Source organism: Arachis hypogaea, chromosome 2 (assembly GCF_003086295.3).
Source record: "Arachis hypogaea cultivar Tifrunner chromosome 2, arahy.Tifrunner.gnm2.J5K5, whole genome shotgun sequence".
In the NCBI taxonomy this organism is placed as follows: domain Eukaryota; kingdom Viridiplantae; phylum Streptophyta; class Magnoliopsida; order Fabales; family Fabaceae; genus Arachis; species Arachis hypogaea.
The window spans coordinates 93,902,228-93,919,883 of NC_092037.1; the positions used below are offsets into that span (position 1 = coordinate 93,902,228).

Below are 17,656 nucleotides of genomic sequence, written 5' to 3' on the forward strand. Positions count from 1 at the left end.
GAGAGGCTTCTAGAGCACACTCCAAATAAGGTTATTTTTCTTAAGTCTTTCTTAATATATATGAATATGATGATCTTGATTTATTATTATTGCACTATTTCTCTTTAGCCTTTGTGAGGAGTAGAATTGAACATTTTGTAGTAACGAAAAGGAAAATAATAAGAAGGAATTGAGACTGATATAAACTATAATACTTAAAGTGTTATAAGCAATATACAACGTTGGCTACTACTCAATACTACAACTTGGCCCTAGTTTCAGTTGTATCAAATTGTTATAATCAATATTCTGGTGGTTGTTGGTATTGTTGGATAATTGATAATATAGTATATTGTGGATTATTGGGTTGATGACCTGTATTCTAGATTCGTTATCAACACAAGTTTATAAAAATATACATTACTTGATAGGAACGTTAAATGGGAAGGGTGGGAGTTAATGAGACTGAAATTCTAGTAATGATTTAAGAATAAAGGATGAAGGGTATATAGAGAATACATATCTAACCAAGTCATTTTTTACAATAACAAGGACTTTGTTATTGACTCTTCCAAGTGATCATTGAACGTTGGTATTTTTATTTTTCATATGCTGTGTTGCTGGTCCATTAATTGTGCTTTACACCTTGGTATTTTTTTAACCATTTTTGTTAGAAAAGGTTAACATTTTATTTCAGCAAAATTTTAATCTGATAACTTTGATCCATCCAAATACCTTTGATGAAACAATTTTAAATCTGTTTGCTTAGTTGAATCTTTTTGAAGCATGTACATGTCATTGTACAATTTTAATTTCTCCTTGCTGCTTAGTTCCTGAGATGGCTGCATTATCAAAGTATTTGGTTTATTGTGTCTGATTCATTGATTTTGTGAAAGCTCATTGACTACACTTTCTGTATATTGTTAACCTAGTCCTATTTCATGTTTTGCAGCATTCATGCATGTTAGAAAATGGTACAGAATACAGAAGTTGCATTTGTATTATCCGTTATGTGAAATTAGAAAATAGTACTTAATTAATTCGTGCAGCTAGCTAGCTTGGCTGGATTATGTATTTATTATTGGTAGAGAAATTGTTGTAGAGAAGAGAGGAAAGTTAATGTTTTTACAAGTATGAATAATATTGGGTATATAATATACTTTGCGTGTTTAATTTAATTCAACATTTATTTAAATGATTTCAATTTCTTTGCATGACGAAAGTTTTCTCTTTCTTATTCTTTTTTTGTTAATACAAATTCTTGTTTCATTGCAAATGAAGTCAAAATTTTCACCGAACTCAATTATATGCTTTATTGTTACTACTTTAATTATTATTGTTAAAGCATCTTCATTCCATGGCTCAAATCCAAATAAGGGAAACCCAATAATTCAATTTATTATGTCCATATGTAACAAGGTCTAGTTTCATGCATTTATAGCCATGCAATCTTCATCGTTACAATTTCTAATCTAGCTTACTTTAATTATCATTGCAAATTTACCTGTTATATTTTTAGACATTTTGAACTTCTATATAATTTGAAAACAATTAGGGTAGAATTTGAATGTTTGAGTTTCATTTATCCCTTATTTCTTTTTATAGTAGTTGGCATCATATGTTGTTATCTTTTGGTGTGTTCTTGACATGAGATGGACCCATGATGATTGTATTTGCTAATTTGTGTCTGTAGAAAAAAATTGAGGAGATTGAGCAATAGGATGAGTCATCTAGGGTGTTGTCTCAAAATGATTCCATTGCTCAGGTTTTTGGAAAAGAGAAACCGGGTAGAGTACGTGGTGTGGGTTTTGGACCGACTCTTAGTCAACTCTTCGGTCCAAATTCACATGCGCCTGGAAACGGAGTCCAACTATAGGAGACCCAGAGGAAGCTACTTGAACTGAAGTCAGAGCTGGAAGGCGAGAAGTTGAAGAGGAAGGCGATGGAGGATGAGGCAGCAGCAGAGAAGAAAAAGATGAAGGCAATGGAGAGTGCTCTGATTTATCTGTTTCAAAGGCAGGGTGAGGAGCTGCCACCAGACATCGTTGCAGGGATGAGTTCGTAGAATGATAAAGTGAAAAATAGAATATTAGGATTGGAGATATTTTGCATTGAAGCAAACATTTTATTGAATTAGACTGAACAACTCTTTGAAAGAGATTTATTTTCTTCGTATTTTGATGGATATATTATTTTGTTTTACTTATATTTCAATTTTATTTTTGCTACTAGTTTAGATTTTAAGGTTGAAAATATTCACTCTTAAAATAATAAAAAATATAAAACAAATTAAAAAAATAATCCAAGAATATTTTAAATAAATTATGCGCGTTTTTTTGAAAAAACCCAATTTTCATTTTTTTCTTAAGTTAGCGGTGGTTTTAAACTGCCTCTATTTGGGTTAAAAGATTATAAAAACTGTTACATCTGGCGATGGTTTGCAACCGTCGGTAAATTTGAGTGACACTATAGTACCATTTAGCGGTGGTTTAAAACCGTCACTAAACGTGCAGGAACTTGGAGATATCGAGATAAATTGCGGCGGTTTGAAAACCACCGGTAATTATGAAGCAAATCGTGACAGTCTCATTTGCCGGCTGTTTTCTATTGGTGTCCAGCGAAATTTTAATTTAGCGGCGGTTATACCAGCTATTGCTGAAAACCGCCACCAAACCCAATCCAGGCGCCCATATCCATGGTGGTTCGGTTAACCGCCGGCATTTGATTTTGCGGCAGTTTAAAACTACCGCTAATCAAGAAAAAAACCGCCGCCAATTCGCACCTCCCCTGTAGTGTGTCCAGCAAAATTAATGGATATAGATATTTTGGTGCGCACAACACAAAAGTTTTTGAAAAATCTCATGTCTAGAATATTGACTTATCCGATCGAAATATATATTCACAGCAAAAATTTTGTGCTTATATATGTGCAAAAATTTATGTGATATATCGATAATTTTCTGTACTTTTTGACAAAAATTCCTATACTATGTCGATAAAAAGAAATGCGAAAAAGAAGAAAAAACGTTCGCATGTTTATGTGAAAGATTTTTACTGAGTTTGGACTAATTTGACTACCAAAATGCTTGTATGTATAGCATCATTTAAATTTATTTTGGTTTTAAGGTACAATTAGGTCATTATTTTTAGAAAAATATTCGCCCTTATGCAGAGTTGTTATTGAATTGATGATGGTACTCTCCAAAGATATAATAAAATCTTTAATTTTTTGACTAAAAAACTTACTTCACACTCTTTATTTGAATTTGAAAACAGAATAAATTTGTTAACATAAAATGATAAAATTTTTCTTAATTGATATGCAAGTGTAGGTGTTGTATTCCTGAAAATCATAAGGGTGTATATTTGAAATATCCATTGAAATAACAATTTGTCTTTGTGGTAATGCCTAAGGGCCAATTTGTTGTTGTTGATGATATGTTTGGGAATATTTGTAGTGTAATAGGAGTTACTGAAAATAGTTGAAAGGGTAAGTTATGAGTGGAGTTTAGTTAATTTTGATGTTGTAATGTTGTTGGAACTTATCATCTGATGATCTCTTACGGGTTGAGAAGTTTGAACTATTATATATGAAAGTTTTCTTAAACTTAAAATCGTGGGTAAAAGGATATATATATATATATATATATATATATATATATATATATATATATATATATATATATATATATATATATATTTTGCATGAATCAATCAAAGACTTCAGGTCACTTGTATAAATTATCGTGACTTTCTTCGATGTTTCCAAAGGTTACAAATAGTCGAAACAGAGAAGATCAGGCTAGGCTTTATTTTTAATAGATTAGATTTATAAAGTAGTTAATTAGTTTAAATTTGGTTTATTTGTTATAAAATTTGACTTGTTATTGAAATTGGTCTGTGAATTGAATTTTATTAAAAGATTTGATAATTTTTTTAAATGTTATTTGGTACTAATTTTAGTGAGATTAACAATCTTATTATGATCATATAGTTTAATTTTACTAATTTTGATGAGGTTAACAACCCCATTATAATAAAAATAGCCATAAATTTACTTTGATCGACCAATCCAAAGATATAAACTAAATTTCTTATTCTAAAGAGAACCTAAAAAATAAAAACAAGCTTATGTCATATATATTCACTTCATAGACCAAAAAAAGTATATATATATATATAGTAGTAAAAAAAAAGGTCATTTATGATTTAGACAATGTGAGACTAATAATCTAATATATAACAAAATTGATCATAATAAATTTATATTTTCTTATTACAATTAACTCATATACTTAACCTACAAATTTACTTATTCTTGTGTAATTAATTTACTTATTCTTGTGTAATTTTTCTTACAAAAATAAAAAATATAATTTTAAAATATTTTTTAATAAAAATTACTTATATATAATATATCAAATTAAATTTAATGTTTACAAAAATTTAAACTTTTAAAATATTTTTATTTATATTTTAATAGATCTAATAAGTCCTCAAGATTAATTTATTAATTTAGTATATTTATTGAGAATTTTAAATTTTTAAAAGTTAGACCTATTTTATAACAGATTAAATTAAACACTGTAATTTTTGATAAATCGTTTGTCTCATTTTCATTCCTACGTACAAATAGTACTGTTTAACGACAAATATGGCCAAATGATGGTTAAATCAATGTTATTAAACCAATGAAACAATTGTTTCAACCATATAATATTGAAAATATAGAATATATATTAGCCAAAGGAACGATTCAAATATTATACGGTTAAATCAATGTTATTAAACCAATAAAACAATTGTTTCAACCATATAATAACGGAACATTTCAAATATTAACTATATAATAATGTTGTTGTAATGTTGTTTCATTTGACTTATCATTTATATGGCCGTTAAGTCAATGAAACAATTCAACAATGGTTGATAAACTGTTCCTTCAAATATAAATAAATTGACGTTATTCAACCTCGTTTATATATTATTCAAAATTTTCATTCCCATGATTTAGTTCTTAATATGCAATGATTCTCTTCTTATAAAACTTCTTTATTTATATGTAATTTTCTTCTTTGGGAAGATAAGTAATTTTATTTATGGATAATTTTGTTATCCACTTTCATTCACATTAATGACTCTTTTAAAATTTCAATAATCTAATTAATACTCTCTTATCTTTATCCTTTTAAAAGGATTCTTATGAAGAAAGAAAAAGGAAAAAAAACTAAACGTTACACCTTCTTAATATTTGAAGTAAATATTTTTATTTTTTTCATTGAATGATATGAGCATATTAGAATTAATTAATATTAATTATTGACTACTGTGAATGTTGACCATGGTCTAATATTAGGCTGTATATGTTAATTTGGAATAAAAAATATATGAAATTGAACTCTTAAAAAGTATGTACTATAAATATTACTAGCTAGCAAGTAGTTTGAAACATGATACATTACTACAGTTGCAAAATCTATCATCAATTCATCATGAAGGTTCACACATGTTCTCTTGTAGTCCTTTGTTCGATGCTTTTAAGCACTACTTGTTATTGCATCAACCCCAAATTTTTCAATCCTTCCAAAGTTTCAAATGATGAGAAACTATGGAACCAAACACGAGCTACATGGTATGGAACCCCGGATGGTGCTGGATCAGATAGTAAGTGTGCAAGTTACATTAATCTTTATTATACATACTTTGTATATTTTATTAATTGACATGCTAATATTGAAACTTTTCTTTGTATGTACCAAGTGTAAAGACCTTTTTTTTTTCATTTCCATACAAGTATACTCTGGCATAGAAACTAGTCAAACTACCATAGTTGATTTGAATAATTTTATTACCAATTTTTTTTGTCACGGAATTGTTTTTAAAATTTTACATTATTTTATAAAGACACGCAAACAAATATATATATATATATAATATTTTTTTTGTAATAGCTTTATTCTTAAGTTTGAAACCTGGATAATGTAAAGATCTCTAGTCATATTTTGTGCTAAAATTTTACTTTGAGCAATGCTAGGGGGCAACAATTTTTGTGATTGTTAGCCATTAACTAGTTATCAATGATGATTTGATGGTGTGAGATTGATGTGAGATTTCATCCAATGGCTCACCTTTCTCTGCTAGTTACATGCTGGCCAAAATTCAATAAAACTGCTGACCCTAGACTTTTTTGTTTGGTTTTAATTTAAAAGAATAGGACAGTAAGGATTAAATTTAAATATTTTAGTTATAAACACCCTAATAATATATCATATAATTTTTTAACACTACTTATTAAGAGTTCATCAGATTGACAGGTGATATATATATATATATATGATATATTAATATATAAAAAATTAGAATTTAATAATATATACATTATTCATATTAAGGATGCATGTAATAAGATAATTAAGAATGATATTTTAATTCAATCAATTTTATAATGTACAAATACTGACGATATGTACATAGATACATAGATACAGGATATAACATAATTTAGAATAATACACGTACATATGAATTATAAAGTATTTTTTAGATAAATTATTAATAGTATTTTTATATGTCATTAATATTAAAATATAAATTATTTTTTTAATTTTTATAATATATTTTTTAATTATATAAAATATTTAAAATAATTTTTTAATAAATAATACTATTTCTAACTTTATTTTAAAAATATATATTAAGAATAAAAGTTGGATATATAATATTTAAGTGTTTTATATCCAAAAAAATATTTTATATTTTTTATTAAGACATATTTTAAATACAAAAAATACGTATGTCGAATATCATGTTAAAATATATCTAAACATTCAATTAAATACGACAATTTAATAAAATATTTGTGCTTGAGAAACTCAATCAAACTAATATGTATATGTTAGAGATTAATTAATTAATTAGTTAGTTTGATGATATTAAGGTAATTATGTCCAGGTGGTGCATGTAATTATGGTAAAACTGTGGAGAGTCCTCCAATCTCTAAATTGACAGCGGCTGCTGGTAGTTTTATTTTTCGCAAAGGCTATGGATGTGGTTCTTGTTATGAGGTACATTTATTTGCTTTAATTTTCCATAAAAACTACCCTGTTTTCTTTTATATTTTCAGATATGTTTGAAGAATTTATTTTAATAAAAATATAATTACTAGAAAGAAAATTCAAAAGTATCTTTTCTAAGTAAGATACTATTTTTAGTTTTCAAAAAAAAAAATCAATGTACATAAAAATGTATAAAAAGACGAATTAATATTTTGAATAATATTAAATATACAAATTTTATGTTATTTCACACCTAACCACTAAACTTTTAAGCATTAAAATTATTATCTTAAAAAAAAGAGAGAAAAGATAAGAAAGAATAACTGTTTCTTAATCAATTTGTTACTCACTACATGCTAAAGATTTATTTCTCTCTTACAATTATTTTTAACTTATAGAAATTAAACTACAAACACGTACGTTTTTTTTTTTAATTTATCAGTATAAATTAAATACTTTTCCAAAAAACCATTCCAAATCAAACCTAATTGTTCTCTATTTCTTTCTTTTTTTTTTTTTTCATTTCAATTAATGATGGAAAATATGATAACAAATAAAGATGATTATGATATATAGGTGAAATGCACAGATAATGCAGCATGTTCAGGGAAGTCAGTGACAGTGGTAGTAAGTGATGAATGCTCATCGTGTTCAGGATACCATTTCAATCTCAGTGGCGCCGCTTTTGCTTCCATCGCAAATCCAGGTCAACAAGATATTCTTCACAAACTTGGACAAGTCAACCTTCAATACAGAAGGTATAAATCTTTTATAATAATCCAATAAGTTGGTCTTCTTAAGTATTTATGTTTCGCAAAGATTATTAGTTCCAAAAAAAAAAACTAAAACAAAAAATAATTTTAAATAGTTTTAACAGAATGACAAATTAGTCCATTTATATTAAAAAAAGTAAAAACTGATGACTTTTTATTTTGTTTAGGATTAATTTGTTTAATATTCTAAAATTATTAGAGTTTTTTTTTTTTTTTTGTTAGAGACCAATTCATTTAAAGCATGAATTGTTAAAGATTATTTTGGAATATTTCTTTTTCTTTGTGTTAAAATAAAATTGAATTGATTTTCGATTCTCCTTGAATTTTAATTAACTTGCTTGTTTTTCAGATTCTATTAAAATTCGAAGAATTAGATAAGAATTCATTTAATTTTAAATTTTAATAAGCACTAATAAAATTAGAGTGATCCATTTTAGTCATCACGATTTACAAACAAAATCTAATATATTTTAAATATATAATCATTCCAATAAATTCCAAAATATAACCATTAATTAGATTAAAAGTTAGTGGTCAGTTGGTCACCAAATTAAAATATTAGAGATATAACTATTCATATATGTTCTCGCCTTAAATTTTTAGAAGAATGATTTTGTAACATAATATCAAAATTTGTATGATCGACAAATCTAAAATGTTATAATGTTATATCTGTAGAATTCAAAAAATATATATAAAATAAATAAAGACACAAATCCAAAAAAATTATTGCATCATAAGAAATATATCATCAAGAGATTTAGACCAATATAATAAAAATAAAAAATACAATATTTCTATCTTTGCATTTCAAACCATTCAGAAATAATATATATATTGTAGTGTTAATTTTAATTTGTGTTGCGTGTTTTAGGGTTTCATGCTCATTTGGGAATTCTATAGCAGTGAGGATCGGTGAGAACTCTAGACCACCAACTTACATGGAAGCATCAATCGAATACGTAAATGGAGATGCAGAATACATTGATTTAGAAGTTCGTGATCAAAGTTTTCTTACTGTTTCTCGTGTGGGGGGTGCAACATGGAGTTTCTTTTTCGCTGGTTATAATTTGCAACCTCCAATGACTTTAACGCTCACTCAACGTTATTCCAATGGCACCAAAGGAAAGACCATTCAACTTCCTAATATCATCCCAGTTGATTGGAAGATTGGTCAACTTTATCAATCAAAGACAAATTTCTAGAAGACACTTACTAGAAAATTTTATTATATTTCTATTTATAAATAATAGTCTTTTTGTTTTTCAAATAAGAAATTATGAATTTGACATAAGTAGAAGGGTGAATAATTGCTAAATAAGACGATTGAATCTACTTTTATTATATATGATGAAACGATCATATTATGTTATACTAAAATTAGTAATCAAAATTAGTTATTAGTATTTGTGTTTATTTGGGTGTCATTATTTTAATAAAAAAAATTTTTAATAATTTTTTTTAATTTTTAGAGTGTTTAGCAAATTTCTAGTAGCAAAAGTAAAAGTATTAGAAAAATAAAAAAAATCTTTTTTGAGAAGTTATAATTTACATTTTTTTAAAAGATCTTTTTTCCTTAAAAAAAGATGTTTTTTATGTAATAAATAAACAAAAAAGTACTTTTATATTATTATACCCAAACATAATTGATAGATAAAAAGATCTTTTTGTATAAAATACCCGAACATAAAATTACTTTTACTTTTTTATAAGATCTTTTAAAAAATATAAATCGATAAAAGATCTTTTTTTAAAAGCTCACCGAAACAAGCCCAAAATATATATTGGAATATAATTATATATTAAAAATAAATTAAACTACACATATATTTATACATAAATACATTGACGATTGATTTTAGTAGCTAATTTTAATGCACGAATAATATTTTTGATAAATTAACTTATGAAAAATGTTTTGACATGCAATTTCTTTTGTTTGTAAGATATCTTTCCTCGTATGTAATTTATAGAAAAAAGTTTATTAACTCCAAAAATTAAATACATAATCTTCTAGTTTTCGTGTAAAATATTTATATCTTGACTCAGATTAAATTTTATTATTATTATTATTATTATTATTATTATTATTATTATTATTATTATTATTATTATTATTATTATTATTATTTATATTTAATCTATTCTATTATATAAAAATTAGATTTTTGCACTTAATGATGGAGCTGACATGACATGTTTTTGAGAGTGTTTTTTGATTTATTTGTTTTAAATCATTCAATACAAGTTATTATGATAAATTAATTATATCAACTAATTGATTTGATTAAATATTTAAATATTATATAATTTATTATAATTTATATTAATTTAAATTGGTAATATTTTTTAATTTATTTCTTTTAATATTCTGTTAGTATTTTAATTTATTTTTTTAATTTATTAAACCAAATTTATTGTGTGTACTAATTAATTAATTAGTCATTAAATAATAAATTTTTGAATAAAATAGACAACTGAGATATTTTTAGCTAATAATAAAATAAAATAAAATAAAATAAAATCATATATGTTAAGCCAAACTTAAATTATGTGAATTAAGAACTAAATTGAAATAAGATGATTTTTATCTATTCAAATTGAATGCAATAAATACAAATTAAGTTTGTTAGATTATCATAGTCGTCTGGTCTACTATATATAGATGGCCACACAAAATTATAAGAATCATGATTTTTATCGCAAATACTATTTCAATCTTCTTTTCTTCTTTTTTTTTTCCTTTATGTATATTTTTATGTATAAATGTACCACCAAAAATGAGAAAGTATGGATGATGTTTTATTGATTGTTTATTTTGATTAATATATCTCAATTTCGGTATTTTACTACTATGGATGGAAGTTGACTCGTAGTAATTTAAGATGATCAGTATATTTTTTTATAGTATTAGATAGAAGAATATTTGTTAAAATGAATATACTCATTGTAATAATTTTTTTTTCAATTATAAGATTTTTATGTTAAATTCTTTGAAAATACAAGATAATAAAATAAGTTGATTTTAATATCATTAGAAGCTAAATTTAATGGCTCAAGTAAGCACCACTAATTATGTTAATAAAGTAATTTTGTAATATTAATGTGATTTACATATTAATTTTTCGAGTAAATTCATTTCAAAATGTAACAATTAAACTCAATTACGCTAAAATTTTAAAGGGAATATAAAATTTTGTAACAAAATAAATTAACATTCATCAAGAAAATAAATTTATATAGGGCTCTTTCCTAATTATAAATAATAACAATACTTATGAAAAAATATTAATATCAACGTTCTTATTAACTAAATCATAATATTAGGTAGTTGATAATTTCATAGGCAGAATTTATTAAGTAATTACGTTAAAACTAGCAACGAACAAGCAATAAAGATTCATAAAAAAATCTATTACATATTACCAATTTTATAATTAAAATATGTCACATATCATATTCTTATCTCTTCTATTTATTAATAATTAAATCAAATCAAATCATACATGTTGAGCTAAATTCAAATAATGTTAATTAAGGATTAAACTAAAATAAGATGATTTTTTACCTATTCAAATTAAATGCAATAAATACAAATTAATTTTGTTAGATAATCATGATCTTCTGGTCTTCTATATATAGATAGCCATACAAAATTATAAGAACCATAATTTTTATCGCTTTTGTGATTTCAACTCTTTTTTTTATGGATAAATGTACTTAATTAAAATGAGAAGGTATGGATGAGTATTTCATTAATTGTCTGTTTGACAAATATTATAGTCCGGAAATGTCTCAATTTAAGCATTTTATCGCTGTCGATTGAAGTTGAACCTGTAGTAATTCAGGGTGACCATGATATTTTTTATAGTATTACGTAGAAAAATATTTTTTATAATGAATATATCCATTGTAATTAATTTTCTTTGTCAATTTATTATCTTTTACCTAACAAACAATATCCATGTTGAATATATTATTTTCTTCAGAAGGCATACATAATTGATTGATAATTTTATATATAAAAATACTCCTGTGGTAACTAAATACCATATTGTTATCTCGCTAAAGTTAATTTTCCTATGGTTATGCCAATGTATAGTACTATCAGGTGAAAATTGATTAAATTACATTTATTTTTGACGAGGTAGATAACCTTTTAGGCCTAATCACGGTCGAAGTTGAGAAAGGTTTAAAAAGTGTTAACAATACAAATACTTTTTATTTTTAATATCCAATAATAAATATATAAATTAAAACTAATATTGTTTCATACAAAATCATAACATGTATATTATACTTAAAATATATATTCCGTATCAACTGTCATTGTTTATCAATTACGTTATAACAAATCTGTTATTAAAAAAGATTAAAATTAACTTAAATATACGTAATATTATTTCATATCTTTTATTTTTATTTTATCATCATAAAAAATCATACATATTATAAGAGAACATTATCTTTTTACCAATAATTCTATTCAATAGTTTCTATAAAGAACAAAGGGATGCTTTTGTTATTTTCAGTTCTTTGATAAATATGGACGACGCATAATTGTGTTTGGCAAGAATCAGTGACGGACCTAGAAAATTTATGTTATGGAAAAAAATAATATACATTACTATTAAAAGTTATATTAATCTAAATTCAAAAAAATAAAAGTGCACATTAATTATTCGAATAAAAAAATAAAAATTACATATAATAAAATAGAACGAAAGATATTTTTTAAATATTTTTTATTATTATTTCTATAAATAAAAAATATATATTCTAAATTAGTAAATTGATAAATTGTCTTTAGAAATTTATATGCAACATAATTACGTATAATAGAATAGAACGAAAGATAAACAAATAAATAATAAAGATCACTAAATTTAGAATAAAATAAAATATATAAATTTATAAAGAGAATAAAAAATTAGATTAATACCTAAACTATAATTGCTTGAATTATAATTTGTTATCAAAAAGAGAAACAATGAAATTGAAAAATATATAGAATCATAAAGAGTTATATTAAAAAAATAGAGAATTTAAAATTTACCTTTTGATGAAGAAAAAATGACAACTAAAAAAGGAATAGAAAAAGAAGGTTGAAACTAAGAAGAGAATTTAAGAGAATCAAGGAGTGATGACGGCTGGAATTTGAGAATGAGAGAATACTAAATTTGATTAGGTTAACTAATAGTCAAAATGATAGAAAGATAAAGTGGATTTGAGACTTTAAATAATTGGGATAAATTTATTTGTAATAGGATCATTTAAAATTTAAAATGGGGCATATTATATATGTATATATTTAAAAAAAAAGAGTGGGGACAAATGGCCTCTAATACACCACCTAGGTCTGTCCTTGGCAAGAATATATGAGATTTTAAAAGGTTGAAGTATATGTTTAATCCTTAACATATTCTTAGATAAAGTGCAGAGTAGATAAAAAGATAGCTAACAAAAGAATAAATTGTTAAAACTTTTTCAATGTTAACAGTCGTAGTGTATGATAGATGTTTTATAATTTTTTTGGATTTGATTGTTTCTTTATTATTATATGTTGTTCTGTTTAATTTATGCTAAAAAGACTTATGATAATCATCTTATTGTGGTAGTGTAAAAGTTGTAGGTGTTATATTTTTTTTGTATGCTCTTAAATCTCATATCTTTGATGAATATTTATGACTAAGTAATTATTAAAATAAATTGGTTTAATACCTATTATATATTTTATTTAAATTATAATAGTGTGTAATTTTTTTTCAAAGTAAATAATACGATTTTTTCTTAAAAACAACGTTTGAATAATTGTGAAATTAGATTATACTATAGATAATGATAAATATCTTAGCATTAGATCTGCTATAAAACAAATTTTTAAGAATATTATGTTATATTATATAATTTAGTTATATTTTTTTATCAATCTATATTATTTGGATTGACATATTTTTAAAAAGGGTTATTTAAATATTTTTTAAATTATTAAATCAAATCCATTACAACTAATTAATTAGGTTGATTAAATATATAGATATCTTATAATTTAATATAATTTAATTTATATAGATACATAATTTTTACAGTTTTACTATTTATTGTAATAAATTTTAGAGATAATTTTTATAAGTTATAATTTATTTTTTTATCTGTATATTCAACTTTTAAAAATAATTTTTTTAATTTTTTATTTATAAATAGTTTATTTTTTACTTTAATATATGATTTTTTTATAAATTTTTTATTACATAATTCACTTTAACAAAAATAAATTAATTTATAAAAATTTAAATTTAAATATATTATTTATAAAATTATATGAAAATTCAATTATATAAAATTTAATTGTTTCTTTCAAAACATACTTAAATATATTATCTATTATATATAATCCTTAGGATAAAAAAGTAAATATAAATTAAATATATAATATAATTTTATTTTAATTTAAAATAAAAACTAAATAAATTATCAAAAAATTTATAACCAATTTTGATTTTAATTTTTTTATAAGTTTATTTAAAAGTAAAAATTTTTCTATAACCACTAATATCACTGATAAAAAAAATTATAAGTCTTATAAAATAAAAAATATATAAAATAAATAACATACATATAATTTTTGTATTTTTAATCGTAAACTATGAACAAATTTAAGAAAAACATATTATGGATCAACATGCAATTTTTTTGATATTTTTATTTTTTAAAAATTTTTCAGACTTATCAATATTTAAGTTATTTATACATTACTTCTCAAAATATTATTATTTCACAAGTTATAATATATGATATTAGTTATTGTTGTAACACTCTACCACATTAAGCTTTACGCTTAAGTCGTAAAACAGAGGTGGTGTGGTATTACGAGCTCTAAAATAAAATGAGTACACATAATAGTAGAAGAATTATAATATACTAGGAGCCTTGAAGAATAGAGGAAATAAAAATTGCAAAAAATAAAAGCGCAACGCTCAAGGAATGAGTTAACTTGCATGCTAAGAAAACCATAACTATTAAACATAAGATAACAGAAGTGGGAATAGAGTGCCAAAGATACAAAATAACAAGCTCCCAACTCAGCTTACGAAGTCAAGACTGGCCAGAGAATATTTACACATATATACATACATATCCGAAAATCCAAAAGTACATATACACAATCCTGCCTCTCCATAAATCTCTAGGAGGATCAAAAGAACAAGTTATACGGAGAGAAAATCAAGTACATATATACACATCATAGCATAACAAAATAACCCTGTAACCACTCCGCTTCAAGGGTCCAGACGCCTAACGAGATGCCTCTCGACCTGCATCTGAAAAACAACAATATAGTATGGAATGAGAACCGGATGTTCTCAGTATGGTAAAGGTGCCACACACATAATATACAAGGTCCTGAGAATGCCAAAGGCAATCCTAGAACGCCGACACTCAGATTATAGAGCTTAAAGTATTAAACAGAAGTCATAAAATGTGGTTTACTAAGGATATTTAAACCTAACTTAACTTAACCTTAAATATAAATCCCATTCTGCCATTCCTCTATACCTCCAACTCCATCATGCATTTTCACAGACAACTAAACAGACAAAGGCAAGCACAAAAAGATTACAAGTACTGCAGGTAACAAATATACATTTAGTATGGCAAGAACATTTAGACACACCCAGTTAATACACAAGCAAGTAATTCAAGTAATATGCATATGATGCATGCCTGTCCTATGGCTGATGATGCTCATCTGTCGGTTATCCAGCCAACCTGACAAGTCTGAATTGTACTTAGACTGTCCCCCGACGTGCATTCCCATGAGTCTATGCATAGCTTTATCTCAAATAATCAATATTGCTCAATGGGATTAACATTCCCAGGAATTTATATAGTGCCCGGTCACACTTACGTCGTAGGGTCAACAGAGTATCGAGTTTTCTACCTGGTACACGTGGCGGCAAGCCACGGCACTTTATCCAGGAAATCTCGTATCTCAGATCATTCAAATTCATAAGCCATATAAATAATTCAATTATAATTCATCAACATCCACATCATTCTCAATTGCATCTCATTCATCATCATACATTAAACATATTCAATCCTTATCCTTCATTATCACACCTCTCATTCCATTCATCAATAGTTCCAATTCAAAACATAATTCATTCTTTTCTAAGAATCAAACTTCAAACTTAAAACATACTCATTTTCATAATAACTCTAAATCAAACCATATAACATTTGAATCTAAATCTTTTTAGATAATCATATAAACAAAATCTCTAATTTTTATAAAATTTTGGCAGCACCTCCTCTAAAATTCGGACTTTGCCACCCTTTTCGGGTCCAAACCTACTTTCTTTTCAATTCAACACACCCTTCCTCATCATCATAACAGTCACCACAATAAATCTACCTTAAATCAACAATTATACTCATACAATATTCAAATCTAACAACCAAAATTCAACTAAGGATCATAGTTCACTAATCCTAGGCTTCTAACACAAAATACTTCAAATCAACAATTCACCAAATTATTAGTTAATCAACAAGCACCAAACCAACCATGTTCATCAACAATAACATTCAACCATAATTCTCTCCAAATTAACATAACAACATTCACAATCCAAAATTAATAACTAATTATCCAATAAACTTCAACCAAATATATTCATCGACAAATTACTAAATATTAAACATACACCTGCATTCCAACTTATCCTATGGTCGTCTAGCCTAAGTTTTCACAGAACATTATATATTAAATGCAAGAAACCTAAACCATACCTTGGCCGATTTCCACGTAACGACCAAAGCAAATTATTTAAAACTGAGGCAGCCCCTTCAAAATTCAACTAATCAGCTTCCTCCAAGTTCCAATATTCACAATTTCAAGTTCCAATTATTTATTCACAACCTAATACACATTCATAACACATTTATATCCAATTTAATACTCAAAGCTCAAATTCAAAGAAAATAAAATAGAATTATCGTATCCTCACCTTACCCAAACTTCACATAAGCAAGAGTGAATGTTTCCCTCAAGCTAATTGGATCCTAAAATATCATAAATCAAAGAAATTCAACATTCCCACTTAAAATTTGAAAATTGGGAGAAATGAAGGCTGAGTGTAAAATAATGAGTTACCTATAAAATTGTTCTGGTAGAAATGTAGAGCTCGACGCAATGAATGCGTGGCCGAAAACGGTGCGGCGATGGGAGCTCGGACAGAAAAGTTACGGGGATCGAAAATTTACCGTAAGGTTACGGAAGCTTTCTCCCCTCCCTAGAAGTGTTTCACGCTGCTGCATCCAAATGAGGGAGAGAAAGGAGTTCGGCTTCATTTAATGAGTTGGTCCGGTTGAACCGACGGCCCGGTTTGGGTTCGGTTCAACCGGTTTGACCCGTTCGGTCCAATCTTGGACCGTTTTCTTCGAAATTGGTGTCAAAATTCTCGTTTCGACGAGTTCTATCCTAATTTAATATAATTTTTACATTTCTAATCTTTCTTATCAAAAACTAATTTATTAACTAATTATCTACTAATTTAACCGGGGTTTACAATTGTTATATATATAAAAAATGTGACTTATTTATGTATTATTTGAATTAAAAGAATTTGTAGAAAAATAAAATATTGGAGAAAAAAGTGGATGAAAAAATTAATTTTTCATTGTTTGGATCAACAAAGAAATTGAATGGAAAACAAAAAATGTGTATGTCGAACTCATGTAAATTTTTTCTCTTCAAAGTTGCGAAAAACTGACGAAGAATTGCAAACATGGGTAAAAGTATATAGTTACCCTTTAAATTATAATTTTCCCTCTTCTTACTTT

The 17,656-nt window shown here is 25.4% G+C and overlaps 1 protein-coding gene across 1 annotated transcript; it reads left to right on the top strand.

Annotated features, from left to right (window-relative positions):
* Window positions 1-1,921: 1,921 nt before the first annotated feature.
* LOC140177392 (putative expansin-B2) lies at window positions 1,922-9,012 on the top strand. Its single transcript, XM_072210485.1, has 4 exons — window positions 1,922-2,036; window positions 6,931-7,043; window positions 7,611-7,792; window positions 8,682-9,012. The coding sequence occupies exons 1-4, from the start codon at window positions 1,922-1,924 to the stop codon at window positions 9,010-9,012; spliced, it is 741 nt and encodes a 246-aa protein (XP_072066586.1).
* Window positions 9,013-17,656: the final 8,644 nt, after the last annotated feature.

Bases quoted from the DNA above. Each gene is read 5' to 3' on its own strand.
- LOC140177392 (XM_072210485.1), top strand. From the start codon at position 1,922: ATGGAGGATGAGGCAGCAGCAGAGAAGAAAAAGATGAAGGCAATGGAG. The intron at 2,037-6,930 runs GTTCGTAGAATG...AATTATGTCCAG, and splicing joins AGACATCGTTGCAGGGATGA to GTGGTGCATGTAATTATGGT. The intron at 7,044-7,610 runs GTACATTTATTT...TATGATATATAG, and splicing joins GATGTGGTTCTTGTTATGAG to GTGAAATGCACAGATAATGC.